A 19548-nucleotide genomic window follows, 5' to 3' on the forward strand; every position below is an offset into this window, starting at 1 on the left:
CACCTGGTGCTAATTTGGTGATTTCATTTGCTGCAACTCTTTAAAAGAAGTCCTTGAGAAGAGAGAGGCCTCTCTCCAGGTTGGCAGATTCACGGAGGATGCTGCAGAGCTGGGGAGGGGGTTAATTGTGTGCTTCTCGAATGCTACAGGGGGAATCTTTGAAGTAAACATGGGTACCAGGTTTTGTTTACCCGAAACAATGAGCATCTACTCTTGGGCTATTTCCCTTTAATAAAAACCATGCCCAGCAACGTGTGCTGGGAACCACAGGCATTGCCCCGTGATGAGAGGCATCCCGCCTGGGGGACAGATGGTTCCTATCTTGATGCCCGCTCTGATTGATTGGCGGTGGTTGCCTGGAGTTCTGGGTCGAGAAGAATGATGAGGCTCAGTGGGGGCGTGTGCTGCCATCAATTCGTCTTGTCTGCATGGGCTGGGGAGTGAGGAGGGACAGGCACAGGGTGAGGCTGGAGTGAAGAGGCCTGGTTCTGCCCTCCACGGCCCAAGCCCTGTGTACCTAGGACCAGCTTCGGGCAAGTCATACTCCTTTCTGGGCTCAAGAAGGGAACCAGGCAAAATGAGCACTTCCCAAAGCAGACAAAGTCACTTCCTCTCCCTAGAATTCTTCCCACCCTATGGTCGTTCCTATTTTCCTTATGACAGCTGTCTCCTACTCTCTTTTCATGTCTTTCCTTGGATGTCCCTGGCCACCCCCATGCCCCTTGTCACCGTTGGCTTATGTTCCCTTGTTGCGTGCTTCCAGGGCCCCCGTGCTGCCCCTTTTGTAGCATTCATTGCACTTAAATAATGATTTCTTCTGTGTATAGATTCCCTGCTGAACTATAAGTGTGCAGGTCCATAGAATATAGTTGCCCTGGCTGTGCACTGCACAATTCAGGGACAACGTTCACATAGACTAGGGATCAACAAACTTCTTCTGTCAAGGGTCAGATAGTAAATATTTTAGGCCTTGTGGGCCAGAGGGTCTCTGCCAAAACTAGGTGGTCTTAGGCAATCCTAATGAATGGGTGTTGCTGTGTTCCAATAAACCTTTACTTATGGGCACTAACGTGAATTTCATCTGATTTTTACTTATCGTAAAATATTCTTTTGGTTTTTTTCAACCGTTTAAAATTATAAAAAAATCCTTCTAAGCTTACAGGCTGTACAAAAACAGAAAGTGGGCCAGCATTCTGGATGGCAAGATTCCATGTCGTAAAGATGTCATTTCACCCAAAACATGCTATAAACTCAATATAATTCCAATCGAAGTGCAGCCTAGCAGAGCGATTTTAATGTTCAACTGAAGGAGTAAAATGCATGTAAATAGTTAATAATGTTCTGAAAAAAACAATGAAAGAAACATTTCCTACATTAATTAAAATGTATCATAGGCTTATAAATATATTAAAAGTAATGAAAACAGCGTGAGACTATTGCCAGAATAGGCCAATAGTCCATCAAAATAAAATACAAAGTCCAGAAACAGACTTAGGCATGTATGAGAATTTAGTAACAAAAAAGGCAGCCTAGCAAAGCAGTGAAAGCAGCTGGAGTATTTGATAAATAAAATGGGGTAATTGGCTAACCAAACTAGGAGAAAGTTTACATTTATATCCTTTACTCACATCCTACACCAAAGTAAACTCTAGTTAAGTATTTATTTGTAAAAATGAAATAGTAAAATAAAATATAGGTGAGTGTGTATGCAGTCTAAGAGTGGGAAAAGACATGATGCCTGAAGCAAAAAAAAAACAGAAAGAAAGTCTCATAGGACAAAATGGAGAAACTTCAAAAAACACCAGACACAAAATCAGTGGGCAAATAGCTGAGCAAAATAATATCTGCAATGTATATGTTAAGATTATATGCTTAATATGGAGAGTTATTTTAAATTAATAAAAGTGAAAATAGTAAACGGACATGACTTGGCAGTTCCCCAAAGAAGAAATTCAAATGGCCAATACAAAGGAAAAATGTTCAACCAACCCACCCACAATGATTTTATAAAGCAAATCGAATCAAAATGAGATCATTTTTTTCTTATCAGTCAGGTAACAATGGTAGTTTCTGAGTAGTAGGATGACAAGTGAAATCCTCACGGTTTATAGTACTTTAAAAACAGAGGCTTCATCAGCTATATTTTTATAGTCCCAGCTTACGATGTTCATCATCAGAGATGATGTTCCTAATGTGCTACTCTACAAGTCCGTGCCGTGAATCCGGCACAGTGCATCCTGCAGCCGTCTGTGGGAGCTGCCCAGGAATGGGGCCCTGAATCTTGCTGTGGCGGTGCTCGGGGTCATCCAGAGCCTCCCAGTTCCCCAGGAACCCCTGAAAGTCCTCCTACCTCCACCCTCCCCCACATCAGGGCCCACGTTCTCCCTTCTGTGCACTTTCACGCACCCCTGGATGGGTCTCTTGAATTTTTCTAACGGTCTTCCCATGTGGACGACTGAAGTTCTTCACATTGGTACAGTACATGTTTATCTATTCAGTAACTAGTTCAGGGGCCACAGACAGGAAGAAACCAGCCCTGTCGAGGGTGAATCTGTCACAGACTTGTTACCTGAAAACTGCAAATGACATCAGCCTTCAGGCGGGGCCCCTAGTCCAGAAATCACAGTGTCACCACACCTGGGGGGGGGGCCTGTTCTTTTGGGACTTTAGGGAGATGACAGTGAATTCACGGTAATGAGAGGACCCACTCTCAGGAACGAGAACTCGGAGTGTTTCTGCTGCTTAGATACTTGTTAAAGGGCCTCCCAGTTCCAGCCCTTCTGCACATCCCGCGGGGGTGACGGAGTTATAGGCTCTGCTCTTCAGCCGTAGGTGCTGTGTTCTGTTCTCTCTCCCCACCACCGCCTCTCACCTCCCTCACCCCTTTCTCTCTTGCAGCCCTCCCTTCTTTTCTTTTTCACACCCTTTTCTCCCCACCCACCCTGCTCTCCCTGCAGAGTGGGGTGCTCAGGGCATTTCAAACTCCTCTGGGGTCCGGGAGCCCCGTGCCTCCCAGGCCCACCATGAACGTGAGGTCCCAGACCCCCATTGGCCTCCTGTGCCTCACAGCTCTGTGCCCACCCCGCGCCTTCCACTCCCTGCCCTTGTCCTGAGAGTGTGAGACCCCAGGATGGGGGTTTGTCTTCAGGACACAAACTCCTGGGAGAGGGGACAGCACCCAGTGACAGAGCCAGCGGGGACTTCAGGGGACCAGGGAAGCCGGCAGCCGGAGTGCCCCCTCCTTGGCCGGCTTCACGGGCATTTGACTGCATGCTTAGAAAAACCGTGCTTAATCTGAGGCTCTGCTGTCACCATCCTGAAATTCTTAATCATTTGTTAACAAGGGGCCGGCACGTTTGTTTTGCGTTAGGCCCCATAGACTGTAGGGTCCATCCCACTGATGGGGTTTCTCGTAAGGTCTCACCTGAGAAGGTGTGCTGCTATAGTCCTGCAGGCAGTGACAGCCCCTGCCCTCTGCCCTGGGGCCCCTCAGCTCTACTGAACTTGCGGGGAGGGGACACCTGGAAGGAGAGGAACTCCTGGCCGGAGCTTACCCTGTGCTTTCTCTTCCAGCGAGACCATCATGTTTTTGCACCAGATCTTTTACCAAGGCCTGAAGGCCCGCATCTCCAGCTGGCCCACTCTGGTCCTTGGTGAGTAGCAGCCTGGCAGAGGTCTCCTGCCCCTCTGCCCCCATCCCCACCTGAGAAGTCCCTGTGCAGGGGCCACACCTCCTGGCTGGTGGCACTTTTGTCCTTCCCGAATGTAACAGAGTGGCCCCTTAAAAACTCACAGAATCCCTCAGAGGGAGCAGAAGAGGAAAGAGAAGTTGGCAAAAGCTACGTTTCTAGGAGGAAGTGATATATTTTTAGTTTCTTATCTGCTTTTCCCTTTTAAAAATAATATATAGGTACCCATTTGAGAAAATCTGAGAATCCAGAAAAGTAGGAAACATTTTAAAATATCAACGTTTCTGCTTCCCAAAGATAACTACTGTAAACACTTCGGTGTGTTTCCTTCCAATTTTTTTTCCTATGCATAGATCTTGGGGTTGTTTTTTTTTCCATTTTACATAATTGCAAACATACTGAATATAGAATTTGAATCTTGCTGTGGGTTTTTCTTTTTTTTTACTTAACATAATTGCATAAGTGTTTTCTCAAGTTGAAAGTATGCTTTTTGATGGCTGTATAATGTTCCAGTACCCCATGAATCTGCCACCATCTATGTAGCCATCTCCCTTTGTCAACTCTTAAAGTTGTTCTACCTTTTTGCTACTAAAAATAATCATCTCTGCATGTGAAGTTGTCTCCATATTAGAGAGCATTCCCCTGAGACAGGTGTCCAGAAGTAGAATGACTGAAACAGTGGGGATGGACTCCCCGCTGTGTACACATCATCACATTGCTCTCCAAGCCCTCACTCCTGTGAGTGATGTACAGGAGTACGTCCCACATCCCGCCCCTCCCACACTGGGTACCATCTTCCTTTCACTTAATTCAATAGGAAAAGGTGAGTGTTGGTGTCACTTCCACTATGGGGTCGAGGGAACAGACTCAGGGAGGTGAAAGGACAGCTGAGGCTGAAAAGGCTCCTCTGCCCACGGGCCAGGAGACTTCCAGGGGGAGAGGCACCATTTTGTTTTTCTCCAAGGTCAAAATAAGAGGCAGCCCTAGAAAGACAAAGGCTGCACTTTCTGTAGTCATACAGCTGAAGAGGTTGTCCACTGGGTAGTTGGATGCCCTACATAAGAGCTCCCACTTAGAGTTTGTTCCAAGGAAAGCTTGTCTTTCTTTGTTTTAAATCTTATTTTATTGAAGTATGGTTGATTTACAATGTTGTGTTAATTTCTGCTGTATAGCAATAGCAAAGTTATTTAGTTATACATATATATATGTATATGTATATACATATATATGTATATATTTTTTAATATTCTTTTCCATTACGGTTTATCATAGGATACTGAATATAGTTCTCTGTGCTATACAGTAGGACCTTGTTGTTTATCTGTTCTATATATAAAAGCTTACATCTGCTGACCCCAACCTCCCCTTCATCCCTCCCCCACCTCACCCCCGCCTTGGCAACCAGAATTCTGTTCTCTATGTCTGTGAGTCTGTTTCTGTTTCGTAGATAAGTTCATTTGTGTTGTGTTTTAGATTCCACATATAAGTGATATCATACGGTATTTGTCTACTCTTTCTGACTTACTTCACTTTGTATGATCATTTCTAGTTACATTGTCTTTCTTTTTAATGGGGTTAGTAAGCAGAGGTTTTAGAGGGTCCATCCCATCCCATCAAGTGTTGAAAGGCAGGTTTGGGCTTCGGGGAGCTAGAAGGACAGGATGTTAGATACTCAGGAGGTTGAGACAGATGGGGGTTGAGCAGGGGGTCCACCTCACTGAGCCAGGGGCTGCAGAGCTGGGGGACAAAGGGGACAACAGGTGAAGGGACAGAGACTCAGGAAAGCATATCATGGGGTGGAAAGCGCTGGAATGGGGGAGTTGGAAAACCTGGTTCCAGGCCAGCTCCTGACTCACCTCGTGAGCTCTGACAGGTCACAGTCACAGGTGGGACACTCTGGGAGGGGGGCCCATGGGGACCCCGCAGCATAAACAGCCTGGCAGAGACAGGGCAATGGGGGGAGTGGACGACAAAGCAGTTACAACAGGGGCCTCAAACAAACCCCAGGGAAGCTCGGGAACTGAGGTGGCCCTTCAGGGACATCCCCCATCGAGGCAGAGGCTGGCCTTCACACCCCGACCTGGACCTGTCACTGGGCTCCAGCTTATGCAAGGCAGCTTCCTTCAGCTGAGGGCAGTTCCCAGCAAGGAAGAACCCAGCTGAGAGCCACCCGCACTGGTGGCAGCTGGGGAACAAGTGCCTGGGTCCAGAAGGGGGTCCGGGTCCGGGGGGCACACCACAGCACCCTCTACACCTCCTTTCTCTGACCTCCGGTACCCAGGTTTCAGAATAGACAGGGCTCTGTCTCAGAAACCTGTGAATCTACTGTGGTCTCAATGCCTGGGGCCACCCCATCTGGCCTAGGAGAGGGCAGTGGTGCCAGACTCACCTCCGAAGGCAGGGGTCTCTCCCGGGACGGGGCTTCGAGCCGCGCCCCGACCGCCCCAGGTGGGGCTGGGGGAGCCGAGGGCGCCCCCGCAGCCCCGCTGAGCCCCGCCTCCTTGCAGCCGACCTGTTCGACATCCTGCTACCAATGCTCAACATCTACCAGGAGTTCGTTCGCAACCACCAGTACAGCCTGCAGATCCTGGCGCACTGCAAGCAGAACCGCGACTTCGACAAGCTGCTGAAGCATTACGAGGCCAAGCCCGACTGCGAGGAGAGGACGCTGGAGACCTTCCTCACCTACCCCATGTTCCAGGTGTGCCCCGCCCCATCTGCCAGGGCGCATGCGCCGGGAGGGCTGCGGCTGACTGGGGGCCGGGGCGCGGGGTGCCGAGGGCTACGGCCCTGCATACCCCCGGTTGCCTGGAGAGCGAACGGGGTTAGGGCCCTCCGCCGACCCTGGCTGGTGGAGGCCATGCAGGAAGTGAGGGGCAGCTCCTGGTCCTGAAGTCCATCTCCAGGTCCTGCCTTCTGCGGGGCAGAGCCTCGAGCTCTGGGCTCTCGTCCCAGACAAGACCCTGGAAGAGCCTCCAAGTTAAGAGAGTCTGGGATCAGAAGTGGAGTGGGTGTCCTTCCTCAGCCGCGCTCATGGGGGTCCTCGGAGCTGAGAGCCCCCTTCTCTGCCCACCCTGCCCCCCCCACCTGTCTACTCTGCTCTGTCTCTCGGTCTCTCTCTTGCTTCATCGCTGTCTCTCTCTCCCTGCCTCTGTCTCTGGCCCTCTGGCCCTGTCGCCGCCTCTCCCCACTGCAGATCCCTAGGTACATCCTGACGCTGCACGAGCTCCTGGCCCACACCCCTCACGAGCACGTGGAACGCAACAGCCTGGACTACGCCAAGTCCAAACTGGAGGAGCTGTCCAGGTGAGCCCCGCTGGGCTCCCACACCGGTGGGCAGGCCCAGGCCGAGGGTTTGCAGAGCCCCAGATGGGAAAAGCTCGTGCTCCGGTTAGGATTCCGAGGTGGGGGCACCCACAGCTTGTCCCACCTGGAAGCCGGGTCCCCAGGAGCAGTCTGAGGGGTTTACAGCTCCAGCCCAGGTGGGCACCCAGTGAGATGGGATGGGGGGGGGGGTATGCTGTCCCTGATCTGAGGAAGGGCCCTGGGCACTTAGTGGGCCCATCTCCCAGGTCAGGGATCTGCCCAGGACTCGCAGGCACTCTCTGCCCATTTCCTCGGTTCTCCGGTGTCCATGTGTCAAAACCGGTGGCTTTAGGAGCCCCAGGGGGTCCTGGGCGTCGGGCTTTCATGTGCCTCAGGCTCCGTTCAGCAGCGGGCAGTGTCCGTGGGTGGACAGGCCATGGTTGGGCCACCATCAGAGGCCGCAGCCCCCCTAGTCAAGGCCCTTCCCTGTCCTCCCTCACTCCCCGAAGCCCAAGGAACTTGATCGCTGCACGAGCAGGGACAGAAGGACTGGGGGGGAGGCACTGCCACAGCCCAGGCAACAGGGGACACGGCCACACCAGGGCGTGGCCGTGGAGGTGAGGACTCTGGAGTTTTCTGAAGGTGGAACCTCCAAGAGTTTCTGATGGATGAGAGGTGAGGAGAGAGAGAGAAAATGAGAGTCGAGGGTGATTCCAGAGTTTTCTGCCGAGCAGCCAGAAGGATGCATTGCCGTTGTGCAAGATGGAGAAGGCGCCAGAGGGGCAGGTTTGGAGGGGGGAGTCCTCCTCGCTGCGTTGGAGTTTTACTTGGGGGTGTGTCGGACGTGAGATGGACAGCAGCGGTGGAAATGACAAAAAGGGAGTCGGTGTTTGAGTCTTGAGTTCAGGGAGCCAAGATATACCAGATCGTCAGCTCGGAGGTGGTATTTAGAGTGACAAGGCTGGTGAGATCACCAAGGGAGTGAGTTTAGGCGGGGGGATGAGGTATGAACCAAGGGCTGAGCCTGGGGCCTCCACCGGTGCAGGCCAAGAGGTGGGGAGGGGCCTTATGGTCAGAGATAGGCGGCCAGGAGCTGCAAAGGAGGATGGGTCTGCAGGGTGTGGGGTTCGGCCCTCAGTCCTGCCCGGGGCCGTGCCTACCACTCAGAGCCCTAAAAGGCTGCCCAAGTCCAGCGGGTAGCAGCCGGTGAGGCTATGGCTCCCGGCTGGACAGAGGACCAGGCTGGACCAAGGCAGGGCACAGGCCTCAGAGCAGAGGATTAGGGAGGAGATGTAATCAGGGTGTGATTGCAGACAAACAAAACCATCATGGGGCGTGGACCCCAGTTCTCTCATGCCCCAGGGAGCCAGATCCTGCGTACTCTTCCCCAAGCAGAAGACTTGGGACCCCCTTGAGGCTGTGAGTTCCTTGACACTGCGGGACGCCCTGTCCCAGTGCAGGCAGATGTGCAGGCAGCACCCCAATCCCCTTCTCCCCCATCCCGGGTCCTGGGTTTGCAGCCTGCTTTTCTTATGTCCCCCTGATCACCTGCACCTGGCCCTGAACCCAGCCCGAGCAGCACAGAAAAGCGTTTTCCCATCACATGACAACAGCCCTATCTTCCTACTGGCGCCCTCCCCTGGGGCCTGAGGAAAGCTCCAGCCCTGACAGGAAGCCAGCAACCCAAGCCTTCCCTGGCAGTGCTCAGAACCCTGCACCCCGCGGGACTGGCTCTCTCCTACCTCTGGCCTTTGTCCCACTTTGTCTCCGGAACCCCTAACTCCTGGGCTCACTGATAACCCAGGTCCTCACTTCCGGTTCCCCCAGGAGCCCCGAGCTGCCTTCCTGGAGCCCCGCCCAGCACCCCCAGCTGCGCATGCAGTGTCGGCCCCCCCAGCACAAATCACAGCCTGGGGCCACTGACCCTGAGCAGCTGAAGTTTATCCATGTCTAACAGCAAAACTAGTTTTGCTACCTTGGAACCACCCCCTTATTTTTTAACAAATCTAGCCTCAGCAAAGTCCTCACCCTCATCAAGAGAGAGGGTCCTGATTGCCTTGGACTGCTTCCAAAAGTGAATCCCTATCCATGGAACTGCAGAGGCCCTGAAAGGTGCCTCCCTGTCCCATGTCTTTTCCAGAAGAAGGCTAAGGCCTGGGCTTCTGAGAAGAGCATCGCTGGGGCCCGGGTGGGAGGAGGGGCATGGGGGTGGAGAACCGAAGCTCCTAAGGCAGGGACCCCATCTCGATGCCCCAGTCTGATACCCGGAAGAAATACTGTAACCCAGAGTTACAGTATACCACCTATTTTTTTTTTTTTTACAATACCATTTTTGCAGCCCTGATAATGGCAATGATCACCACCCTTTATTCCAGCACCTGTCATGTGCCAGGCATGAGGTCAGCCCATGAAATGCATTATTTTCCATCCTCACCCCAGCAGTCTACAGATGGGGAAAGTAAGGATTAGAAGGGTTGAGTAATTTGTTCAACATCGTGTGGATTCCACTAATCACAGCTCCAGCTCCACCAGTGTCATCTCTCATTGTTGGGGGATTTAAACTGGATAACGACTGTGAGAGAACTTTGTAAGCCACACACACATTAATCAGCTCTCTTAGTGGTCTTAGTTGTGGAATTTCATGCATCAGCAGACAAATAGGAGGCTTTGTGCTTTCCTTAGAGGAGGTGGGGTACTTTTTCCAGACCCCCTCCAAAAAAAAAAAAAAAAGATTCACTACTTTCCTAAGACTCCTGGAGACCCATCCAGGGTCTTAGCAAAGTTGGCAGTTCACACCTCCCTTTTCCCACCAACGCTCTTTAAAAAAAAAACAAAAACAGTTAAACAGTGCCACCTCCTGTAGATGGGGGGTGTTGCGGCAGTCAGAACAAGGACAAAAAGTTGTCTGTATTCTCGGATGATGGGGCAAGCCGTGTCCTGCTTACTTCCCGGTCGTGCCAGAGCCTATAGAAGTAAACTGAAGTCAGTCTTCCCCTGAGCCAGCTGGATTGCCAGGTGCTCCAAAAATCGGCCATTCCAGAACCCCAACATTAAGGAAACAACCCTATAAAGAGTGTGCAGGGGGGACAAACAGCAAGTACAAATTGCCCTGAGGCAGGAATGAGCTTGGTTTGCACTCTGGTTGGAAATAAGGCCAATAGTGGGTTAAGGGCTGGGTGATGAACAAAGGGTGTCCCCTCTACTCCCATCTTCCTCCCAGTTTGCTGTCTCTCTTCCATGTGGTTCAGACTATTTTTTTTAAGTTTATTTCAGCTTCACAATCATTATTGGTAATCACGTGCCAATTTTAAAAAGGTTTTATTTAATTTATTTATTTGGTTGGGTCTTAGTTGCGGTACTCATGTGGGATCTAGTTTCCCGACCAGGGGTCGAACCCGGACCCCCTGCATTGGGAGCGTGGAGTCTTAACCACTGAGCCACCAGGGAAGTCCCCAGTTCAGACTTTTAAAAATCAGACAAACCTGCTTCTCAGCCTCCTTGGGCTGTCAGAGGATAAAATGAGATCACGCCTGTAAAGTGCACATACACAGCAGGAACTCAAGAGATGCGCGCTCTCTCCCCTTTCATGACAACAGGTTCCACCTGAGAATCCAGGCTTTCTTCTAAGGTCTAGCCAGAGACCCAGCATTCCCTCCACCCTGGGAGGTGGGGGCTGCCTGTCTCTGACTGTCGTTTCCTGTCCCCACAGGATAATGCACGACGAAGTAAGTGAAACAGAGAACATCCGGAAAAACCTGGCCATTGAGCGCATGATCATTGAAGGCTGTGAAATCCTCCTGGACACCAGCCAGACCTTTGTGAGACAAGGTATGGCCTGTGCGCCCTGCCTCTCCCACCCCCCGCCAGGTTGGCCCCAGCAGCGAGAGTCACGCGGCACTCAGGACACCACCAGTTGGTTGGGCTGCCGTGTGCCAAAACCTGCAAGCGTGATCACAGAGTATTCCGGGCCTGCCGGGGGAATGCGACAGCTACATGTAGATGTCGGTATCTATAGATATCGATGCTGGTATTATTGGTTTTCACAGTTTCCTTCTCTCCAGATGTAAACATAATTCTTCCCAGATGGTCTTGGTTTGTCTATTGTATATCATAGTAAACATTGACATGTCCCTTTGGGGAGAGAGTAGGGGGCGGAGGATGAGGACAGATTCCAATTGGCCCCATGAATCACAAGCATTTTCAGGATCCGAGATGGAGTTGGCGTGGGTCAGTCCCTTTGTCCTTTGCTCAGCATCCTTCGCCTCTTGGGGGAGGCCATGGTCCGAGTGGTCCTGGGTAGGGTTCCCTTCACCCTTGGGCCTCAGCTGACCTTGGGGACAGTTTTGAGGGTCACAGCCCTATTGAGAGGGGCAGGAGAGGCTCTCTGTGGCCCAGGGGACTGACTTCCAACTCGGGGATGTCAGAGCTGCGGTGCCTTTAAGGTTCAGATTCCATGTCCTATGGGAAACTCAGCTTCTGCTCACGTGCCCTCGAGGTGACTCCGCCTCAGGATGGACCGCCCGCCTTCCTTCCATCTAGTTGGGGTTCTCTGACTAGATGAAGAGCTTCCCAGCACCTCCTGCTGGCCTGTGCAGCTGCCTCTGGCCCCTGCTGCCCTTGGCCTGAGTATTCTCAATGTGGAGTTTGTTCTGAGCCCCTGTGTCCTTCCCACAGGCCCACCCTGGGACCTGCTGAGCCCAGAGCCAGCCTAGCCTGACTCCCAGCTCCCCCTGATCTGTGCTGTGCCTAAGCTGGAGGTGGCCGGAAGAATGACCTCTCTTGGGGTCAGCAGTGTCCCCAAAGACCAAGAATCTGCTCCATCATCCTGAGCCAAAGCAGTTCTTCCCCTCCTGAGGGGTGGGGCTGGACCTGGAGATCAGACAGGGGAACCCAGCAAGCCCTTTCTCACTTATTCAGTCATGCTGCCACCACCAAGGACACCTGCCCTCTTCATGCCAGGCCAACTCAGGTCTCCAGGGACGCCCAGAGAATAAACTCTGCCCCGCCCTCCAGAACTGACTGTGCAAAGGAGAGGGAGTCAGGATACAGGAAAGGGTTCCATGCAGTGATGTCCGTGGGCAGGAGGCAGAATGGTGGCCCAGAGCAGGGCTGGGGAGAGTCAGGGAGGGCTTCCCGAAGAGGCGGCACTGGGCTCTGCAGCAGAGCATGCTGTGACCAATCGGTCATGTCTGCAGTGGCTGCATGTGGCAGCAGGTGCCCAGTGGATCTCGTTCATCCCTCTGGGCCAGAGCCAGCTCCCTGCTTGTTCAACCTCCTGCCACCCCCAGACCCCAGCCCAGCCCTGCATTCTCACCTCATGGGCCAAGTCCTTTGGGGTTCCTTTGCTTTCCAAGGCCCTGGCCCTGGCTGGGAGGTCAAAGGTCCTGCATGGAGCTTCTCTCATCATTCTCCACCTCCCCAACCCCACCACCGAGCCCTGAGGAGGGGCCGGAGGGAGGGTCCAAGGTGCGTGTTTGCAACCAAGACCTCGGATTGCCTTGTCCCACTGTCCTGGCTGCTGGCATCATAACCCCACCTGCAGCCTCAAAGCCAGGTCAGAGGCAGAGGGTCATTCCGGTAGATGCACTCAGGCTCTCTCTCCTCCATCCACAGGATCCCTCATCCAGGTGCCCATGTCTGAAAAGGGCAAGATCACCAGGGGGCGCCTGGGGTCTCTGTCCCTAAAGAAAGAGGGCGAGCGACAGTGCTTCCTGTTTTCTAAGCATCTCATCATCTGTACCAGAGGCTCTGGTGGGAAGCTTCACCTGACCAAGGTAGGGACGGCGGGAGCAAAGCTGCTGGGGCTGGAGGTCAGACACCGTCCTGACCCTAGGGGTCCCGACTGACCCTGACCGCGGGGCCCAGGGTAGACCAGGGTGTCAGAGACGCGTGTGCGTGCACGCATGCGCCCCAGTCTGACTGGCAGCTTGGAATGAGAAGGCCACTGACAGATTTTCTACTGGAGAAATCGTGGGAAATGGGAAAGCGAGCACGAAGGCCCCTCAAGGAGCCCCCAGACTTGGGGGCTGGGGCGAAGGAGCCAGGGGGTCCAGACAAGACCTTCAAAGGCCCGTGTACGTGTATCTGAGGGGCCGGGGAGGATGGTGGCACCTGGCTGAGGGCAGAGCAGCAGCCAGAGCCTTCGTCTCATTTCCAACCAAAAAGAGCTCAGACAGCGCCCCCTCTTGACGCCCTCGGGCTCTCACTCTGCCAGCACAAGACTCTGCGCCCCCCCGCAGAATCTCCTGCTCCCCAACACAACACATGGCTTATCCCGCTGCTGTAAGCTCACGATCTGGTCCCACCTCTGTCTCTTACATATGTGTGACCCTGGTAACGTCCCGCACCTGTCCACACCCCACTTCCTCATCTGCAAAACAGGGATGACTGTCCTCAGCAGAGGCGTGCACAGATGCAGGCAGGTGCCCATAAACCTGCTCTGGGAAGTACGAAGCCCCTGCCTCTGTAAGCGATAGTCTCCCTGGCACTGCGTCCATCCCCGTGGAAGCTTGCTTCTGGAGATTTTAAATCTGAATGCGCCGTGGCCTGGAAAGGGCCAGAAGCCCTTAAGGCCCTTAATTAAGCCAGAGCATCAGGGAAACCATTCTTCCAGACCCTGGATGCCTGGCCCGTAACCTCCTGCAGAGCTAATTGATCGAGCAGTGGCTTCAGGGAATATACTGCTTATGTTAACCTGTCAACGCATTAGTTGGTTGGCTGCACAAGGGGAAATTAATTTACAAACACTGAAGACTCCAGTTTCAACCAAATTATGTATCAAGGAAAGCCTTCATTATTTATTAGCTCTGGAGTTTCTCCTGGGAAGATCTCTGTCCAGGCTGGGGGGACGGTTCCCCCAGCAGATGGGGGTCAGTAGGGGCAGGTTGAACTGGAGACTTCAAGACGGCTTTTTAGTCTGAAAGCATGTGATTTTATGTTGGTTAATTTTATCTTATTTTGGTTTGGGGGGTTGTTTATTTTTTTTGTTTAAGTTTTAAAAGTCTCTTAGCGTATTGGTAAAGAACATGGAATCTGAGAGCTACTCAAATTCTAGCCCTGCCACTTACCAGTGGGTGCCCTCACCAAGCCTCAGTTTACTTACCTGCAAAATGGGAGTGAACGGCTTCCCTAGTGGCGCAGTGGTTAAGAATCCGCCTGCCAATGCAGGGGACATGGGTTCGAGCCCTGGTCCGGGAAGATCCCACATGCCACGGAGCAACTAAGCCCGTGAGCCACAACAACTGAGCCTGCGCTCTAGAGCCCATAAGCCGCAAGTCCTGAGCCTGCATGCCACAACTACTGAAGCCCTCGTGTCTAGAGCCCCTGCTGCACAACGCGAGAAGCCGCTGCAATGAGAAGCCCGCGTACCGCAACAGAGTAGCCCCACTCCCCGCAACTAGAGAAAACCCGCACACAGCAACGAAAACCCAACGCAGCCAAGAATAAAATAAATAAGATAAATAAATACATTTATTTTTTTTTTAATGGGAGTGAAAATACCTACTTCATGGGAGTGCTATGAGGCTTAAGTGAGGAAGTGGGTGCAAAACACATGGCCCCATGCCTGGTACATAATAAATACTCAATAGGTAATAGTCATTGTCACTCTTAATTATGTGGTATGAACTTGTAATAATAATAATAATAGCAAGCCTTTGCATGATGATTACTATGAGCCAGGCACTAGCCCAAATACATCATGTATACTTAATTCATAGAATAACCCACTGAGACAGGTAACTGTTACTTTCCCTATTGTATAAATAAGGGAACTGAGGCTTCTAGAAACAGCCAGCAAGTGTCAGAGCAGGGATTTGAACCCAGGCAGTCTGGCTCCAGAGTCTGTGTTCTGAAACCAAAGCTAAAATTCAAACCACTTCTTGTTAAATACTGCCATTGGAAATCGAATGCCTTCAGTCCTCCTAAAAGGGACCTGCTACAACTCCACAAGATCTAAAACTACCGTAAGAATTTTGGGGGACTTGAAGTAAGAGAAGGTTAGAGCTAGATGGGCTTTGGAGATTATCCAGCCCAGTGACATCAGTGGTCAGGTTAAGGCCCAGCAAGGCCTGGGGGGCTCCCCCAGGGCCACCAAAGAGCCAAACAAGAAGCAGAATGCAGGATTTGGGGGCCCACTCCTGATACTTTCTCCAGGTCCCCCTCTGCCTTCCAGGTGGCAGCCTGCCCTGAAGACATTTTCACGTATAGATTAGCCACCTGGCCAGGTTTCTGTTATTATCAGTTATTATGTTATTTACCTGTTGCTGTCCCCCAGATGGAATGCCTTTTTTTTTTTTTTTTTTTTTTTGGCCGCACCACACACAGCATGTGGGATCTTAGTTCCCGGACCAGGGATTGAACCCACGCCCCCTGCAGTGGAAGTATGGAGTCTTAACCACTGGACCACCAGGGAAGTCCCCTGGAGTGGCTTAAAACAAACATTTGTTGTCTCAAACAGTTTCTGCACGTTAGGAAGTCAGGACAACTTAGCTGGGTGGACATACGTGGCTCAGGGTTTCTTATGAGGTTGCAGTCAAGGTGTCAGCTGGGGCTGCACTCATCTGAGGCTCGACTGGGGCCGAGATCCTTTTCCAGCGTGGCTCCCACACATGGCAGGAGGCCCCGTCCCTCATCTATAGCCCTCTCCTCATGACACGGCAGCTGGCTTCCCCCAGAACAAGTGGTCCAAGAAACAACAAGAGAGCAAGCAGGAGGCTGCAGACCCCAGAGCTGAACACCATCACTTCTGCTTTATTCTCTTAATGAGAAGCAAGTCACTAAGTCCAGTGAACACTCAAGAGGAAGGGAAGTAGCCTTCACCTTTTGAAGCACGGGGTATCAAAGAATCTGTGGACGTGCTGTACAACCAGCACAGTGGTGGCTACTTTCATTTCTCACTACAGGATCAAGGGGTCTCACACCTAAAAGATGCTCAGACACCCAAGGATAAGAGGCGTTTTTCCAGATATTCCTAATAATTAAAAGCTAGCCACTGACCTTGAGCTGGGAGCAGGTCCATGAGGCTCTCTCCAGACTCTGCCACTTACCTACCAAATGACCCTGGGCAAGACGCTTAACTCCCTGATTTCATTTCTTCATCTGTAAAATCGGAATAACGATACCTGAGACAGGTCTGTAAAATGGTCCTGTTTCCCTATCGGTAACGTGCAGGGTTTAGCCTAGAATGAGGGAGTTCAAACTTCAGACTTAGGGCTACCAGATGATGCCTCAGAGCCGCTGTAGGGCAAGAAAATGCCGTGCAAGCCAGGTTCTAGCCCCTCCACCCCCAGCCCGACCTTGGCCCTCCTTTGGGGAAGGCGTCTCCGAGCAATCCCGTTTGAGCCACTTCACTGGGCTTCCTATATGGAGATAAAGTTCTTCAACTTGAAAACCAAAATACCCACCTGGCATGTAATGTCCACACACATATGTGCGTCTATGTGGGTACTCGCTTTTAGAGCCACTCCTCACCCTGATATTCTGGAACTCCAAAACAAGCGCATCTCTCACTTTGATTCAAGGTGGCCCCTGCTCTTTTTCAGAATGGAGTCATATCCCTCATTGACTGCACTTTATTGGAGGAGCCAGAAAGCACGGAGGAAGAAGGTAAGTGTGCAAGTCACATGCAAGTGCTCACACAGATGCACACACACTCACCCTGAAAGGTTGGGCCCGGGCATTGTTTTTTTTTCTTGGGAGGAAGGGAGGATGCTGGACCCGGAGAGGCTGGTCCTGGGTCTTTAGAGAAGGAGCTCTCTGGTCCTGCAGGTGACAGCCTCCTCCCCGTTCCTGGTTCCTTCCACGCTCCTTGGGCCCCTGGACTCGGTGCCATTGGGTTTGGGGGTCACACTTCTCAGTGAGCACCCCTCCTTCACGCATCCATGTGCTACATGCACGGTGGCTCACTGGGCCACGAGGAAGAGGCCGGGGAGGCGCCGGGCCTATCTCTGTCCTCCAGTGGAAATGGGTGGGGTGTGCAGGGACACACGTGCCACCACCAGAGGGAGTGCAGGGGAACAGTCCCCCGCAGTGGTGTTGGATTGACCAGGACAGGAGGCAAGACTTGGGGAGAAGGGAGCATGTGAGTGGGGCCCCAGCAAACCAGAAGGGGCTGGGCGGGGAGCTGGGGGAAGGTGGTGCCCAGGTGCTCGGAAAGCCGCCGTGCAGGGGTGTCCATGGGATTTCTCTCCCCGAGGAATCAGAATTGGGGGATGGGCTTATTATTTTAAGTGAAGGGGTGGGGTCACTACTGTCCCTTGATTGGACCAAAGTTGGTCCTCAACTCCCTCCTTCACTGGCCCCGCAGCAAGGCTCTGGAGGCCCTCCCCTGGGGGTGCACCAGCTGGACTCGACCTCTTTGCCCTTCCCCAAGTTGGGGCTCCTCGAAGCAGGGCTGTGTCTGAAGGACCCCAGATCCCAGTCCCGGCATGGCTTGGGCTCGGGCTCAGGGTTTGCTGGGGGCTGGGGGCGTAGTCCACACACACACACACACACACACACACACACACACACACGTGCGCGCGCACGTGCCCTGGTCAGCCGCAGCTGGAGCTGAGCTCTGCACTCTTCGTGACCCTCCGCCAAGGGCGGAGCCAAGCGGCCCCCCACCAAGGCAAAAATACATGTGCAGCAATTTACCCGGAGCTCTTACCAGCATGATCTTCTTCAGTCTTGGCCACAGCTGGTCCCGACTCAAGAGGAATTGTCAGTCCCCAAAGCCCTTTTCCCTCCAGGGCCAGGAGAGGGAGAGGCATGGCCCCATGCATCCCCCACTCAACACAGAGACACCCCACTTATGAGAAGCCAGCGTCATCCCATCCTCGAGTCACCACACGGAGCAGGCTCTCCAGTGCCCTCAAATTCTCGAGTGTCAGTGCTGGAAGGGTCGGGGACCTCAGAGCCATCACGCCCCACTCTGCTTGTACAGGAGGACATCTGAAGCCCAGAGCGGGAAGGGTATCACCCCAAGGTCACATAGCCAGCAAGCAGAGACCAGAGCTGTAGCAGACCTTCCACAACATTCCACCCCATTCAGGGGACCCCTGGTGAATGTGGCCGTGTTGCAAGGGATATCTGAACTGTGATCTTAGCCTTTCCAAATAAAGAGTTCAAGGAACCCTTCGGGTTAAGAGCAGTAATAAAAATACCTAGAATTTACTTTGGCTTTGGGGAGCTCTCAACTGAGCTAAATGTCCGGCTGGGTCCATAAAAGCTCAAGATCTAAAGTTCTCCTCCTGGCCCCTGTATCGCCTTGGCGTAGCTGGAGGGCCCAGCTGTGAGGCCAGTTCTAGACCTTGCTTAGCCGCTGCCCGGCTGGGGGTCTTATGAAAGTCCTCCCCGGAGACCTCAGCTCCCCATTGGGCTAATGAGGGTAGAGCCGACTGGTGATTCCAGAAGGCTCTTCCGACTCGCAATTGGAGCTGTCCCTGTGTGGTTGTGAGCTACTCTGCCCTCTAGGTCTTAGTTTCTCCATCTTTGAAGTGGGGATTCCTCACCTTAAGGAAAAAAAAAAAACATGTTCTGAAACTAGCAAGTGGCCCGGTGCCCTACTGATGCCGTGCCTTCACCAGTGGGGTGAGGCAGGTATCGTGCAGTCGTTTTCCAACTCAGAAAGGCCCACGCTCATTCGGCTAACTCCGTGTTTTGCACTCGGAAGCCAAAGGATCCAGCCAAGACATAGACCACTTGGATTTTAAGATCGGGGTGGAGCCAAAGGATTCCCCATCCTTCACTGTCATCCTTGTGGCCTCATCCAGACAGGAGAAGGCGGCGTGGACCAGTGACATCAGCCAGGTGAGGACCATTACTTGTCCTTGAAAGCAAGTGGTCCCTTCATGCCTAAGCTGGTGGGGGGCGGGAGGCGGCTACAGGGTCCTAATGGAAAAGGCATGAGTATCTCTACCAACCAAGGCTGAGGCCAGCTAGCTGTCCAGCTCGCAGAGTCCCCTGGGCCACCCATAGAGTGTGGTCTGGGAACCCCTTGCATCTGGATCACCCCAGGGCAGTTTTTAAAACTCCAGATTCCTGGGCTCCCCTCTGGTCCCCTGCAGATTTACTACATGCAAGTCTCTGGCACGAGGCCTGGGAACCTACATTTTGGCACACGCCCCAGGCCATCGGTACCACAGAAACGTCTGAGCACCGTGGCCCAAGGGTGCTGGAGGTAGCAGAGCCAGGAGAGAAAGCAAAGGGCCCGCAAAGCCCAGAGTCCGCTCTGCAGGAGGGAAGGTTTGCCTGCACCAGCGTGATAGGGTCGTCACCCCACTGGGAGAGTCATGGGAAGCACAGACCTCCCAGGGACCAGAGAGCAGACCCAGAGGGCTGCGGTCACTTGCAGGACCAGGGCAGAGGTCTGAGTCTGGAAAGAGGCTGTCGGCAGCACCGGGCTGCTGGCCCAGGACAGGCCTCTCCTTGGGCCCAGCAAGGGCCTGCGATGGGTCAACCCAGCCCCATCCCAGCAGCACAGGAACCTCTCCGGACCACCTGCTCTCTGCACAGTGGGGGAGAGTATTAGGAGAGCAGCTGATGTTGAGAGGAAGGGGACGGCAAGGCT

At 53.0% G+C, this 19548-nt stretch overlaps 1 protein-coding gene across 1 annotated transcript in view; it reads left to right on the forward strand.

The window, feature by feature from the left end:
- Window positions 1–19548, forward strand: part of RASGRF1 (Ras protein specific guanine nucleotide releasing factor 1) — a 107875-nt gene that overhangs the window by 45365 nt on the left and 42962 nt on the right. Inside the window, exons 6-12 of the mRNA XM_059057016.2 lie at window positions 3574–3653; window positions 6197–6390; window positions 6886–6995; window positions 10705–10823; window positions 12609–12769; window positions 16538–16601; window positions 18652–18788. Of these exons, the coding sequence (XP_058912999.1) occupies window positions 3574–3653; window positions 6197–6390; window positions 6886–6995; window positions 10705–10823; window positions 12609–12769; window positions 16538–16601; window positions 18652–18788 (865 nt within the window). The remainder of the gene's footprint in view (window positions 1–3573; window positions 3654–6196; window positions 6391–6885; window positions 6996–10704; window positions 10824–12608; window positions 12770–16537; window positions 16602–18651; window positions 18789–19548) is intronic.

Source organism: Kogia breviceps, chromosome 3 (genome assembly GCF_026419965.1).
Source record: "Kogia breviceps isolate mKogBre1 chromosome 3, mKogBre1 haplotype 1, whole genome shotgun sequence".
NCBI lineage: Eukaryota > Metazoa > Chordata > Mammalia > Artiodactyla > Physeteridae > Kogia > Kogia breviceps.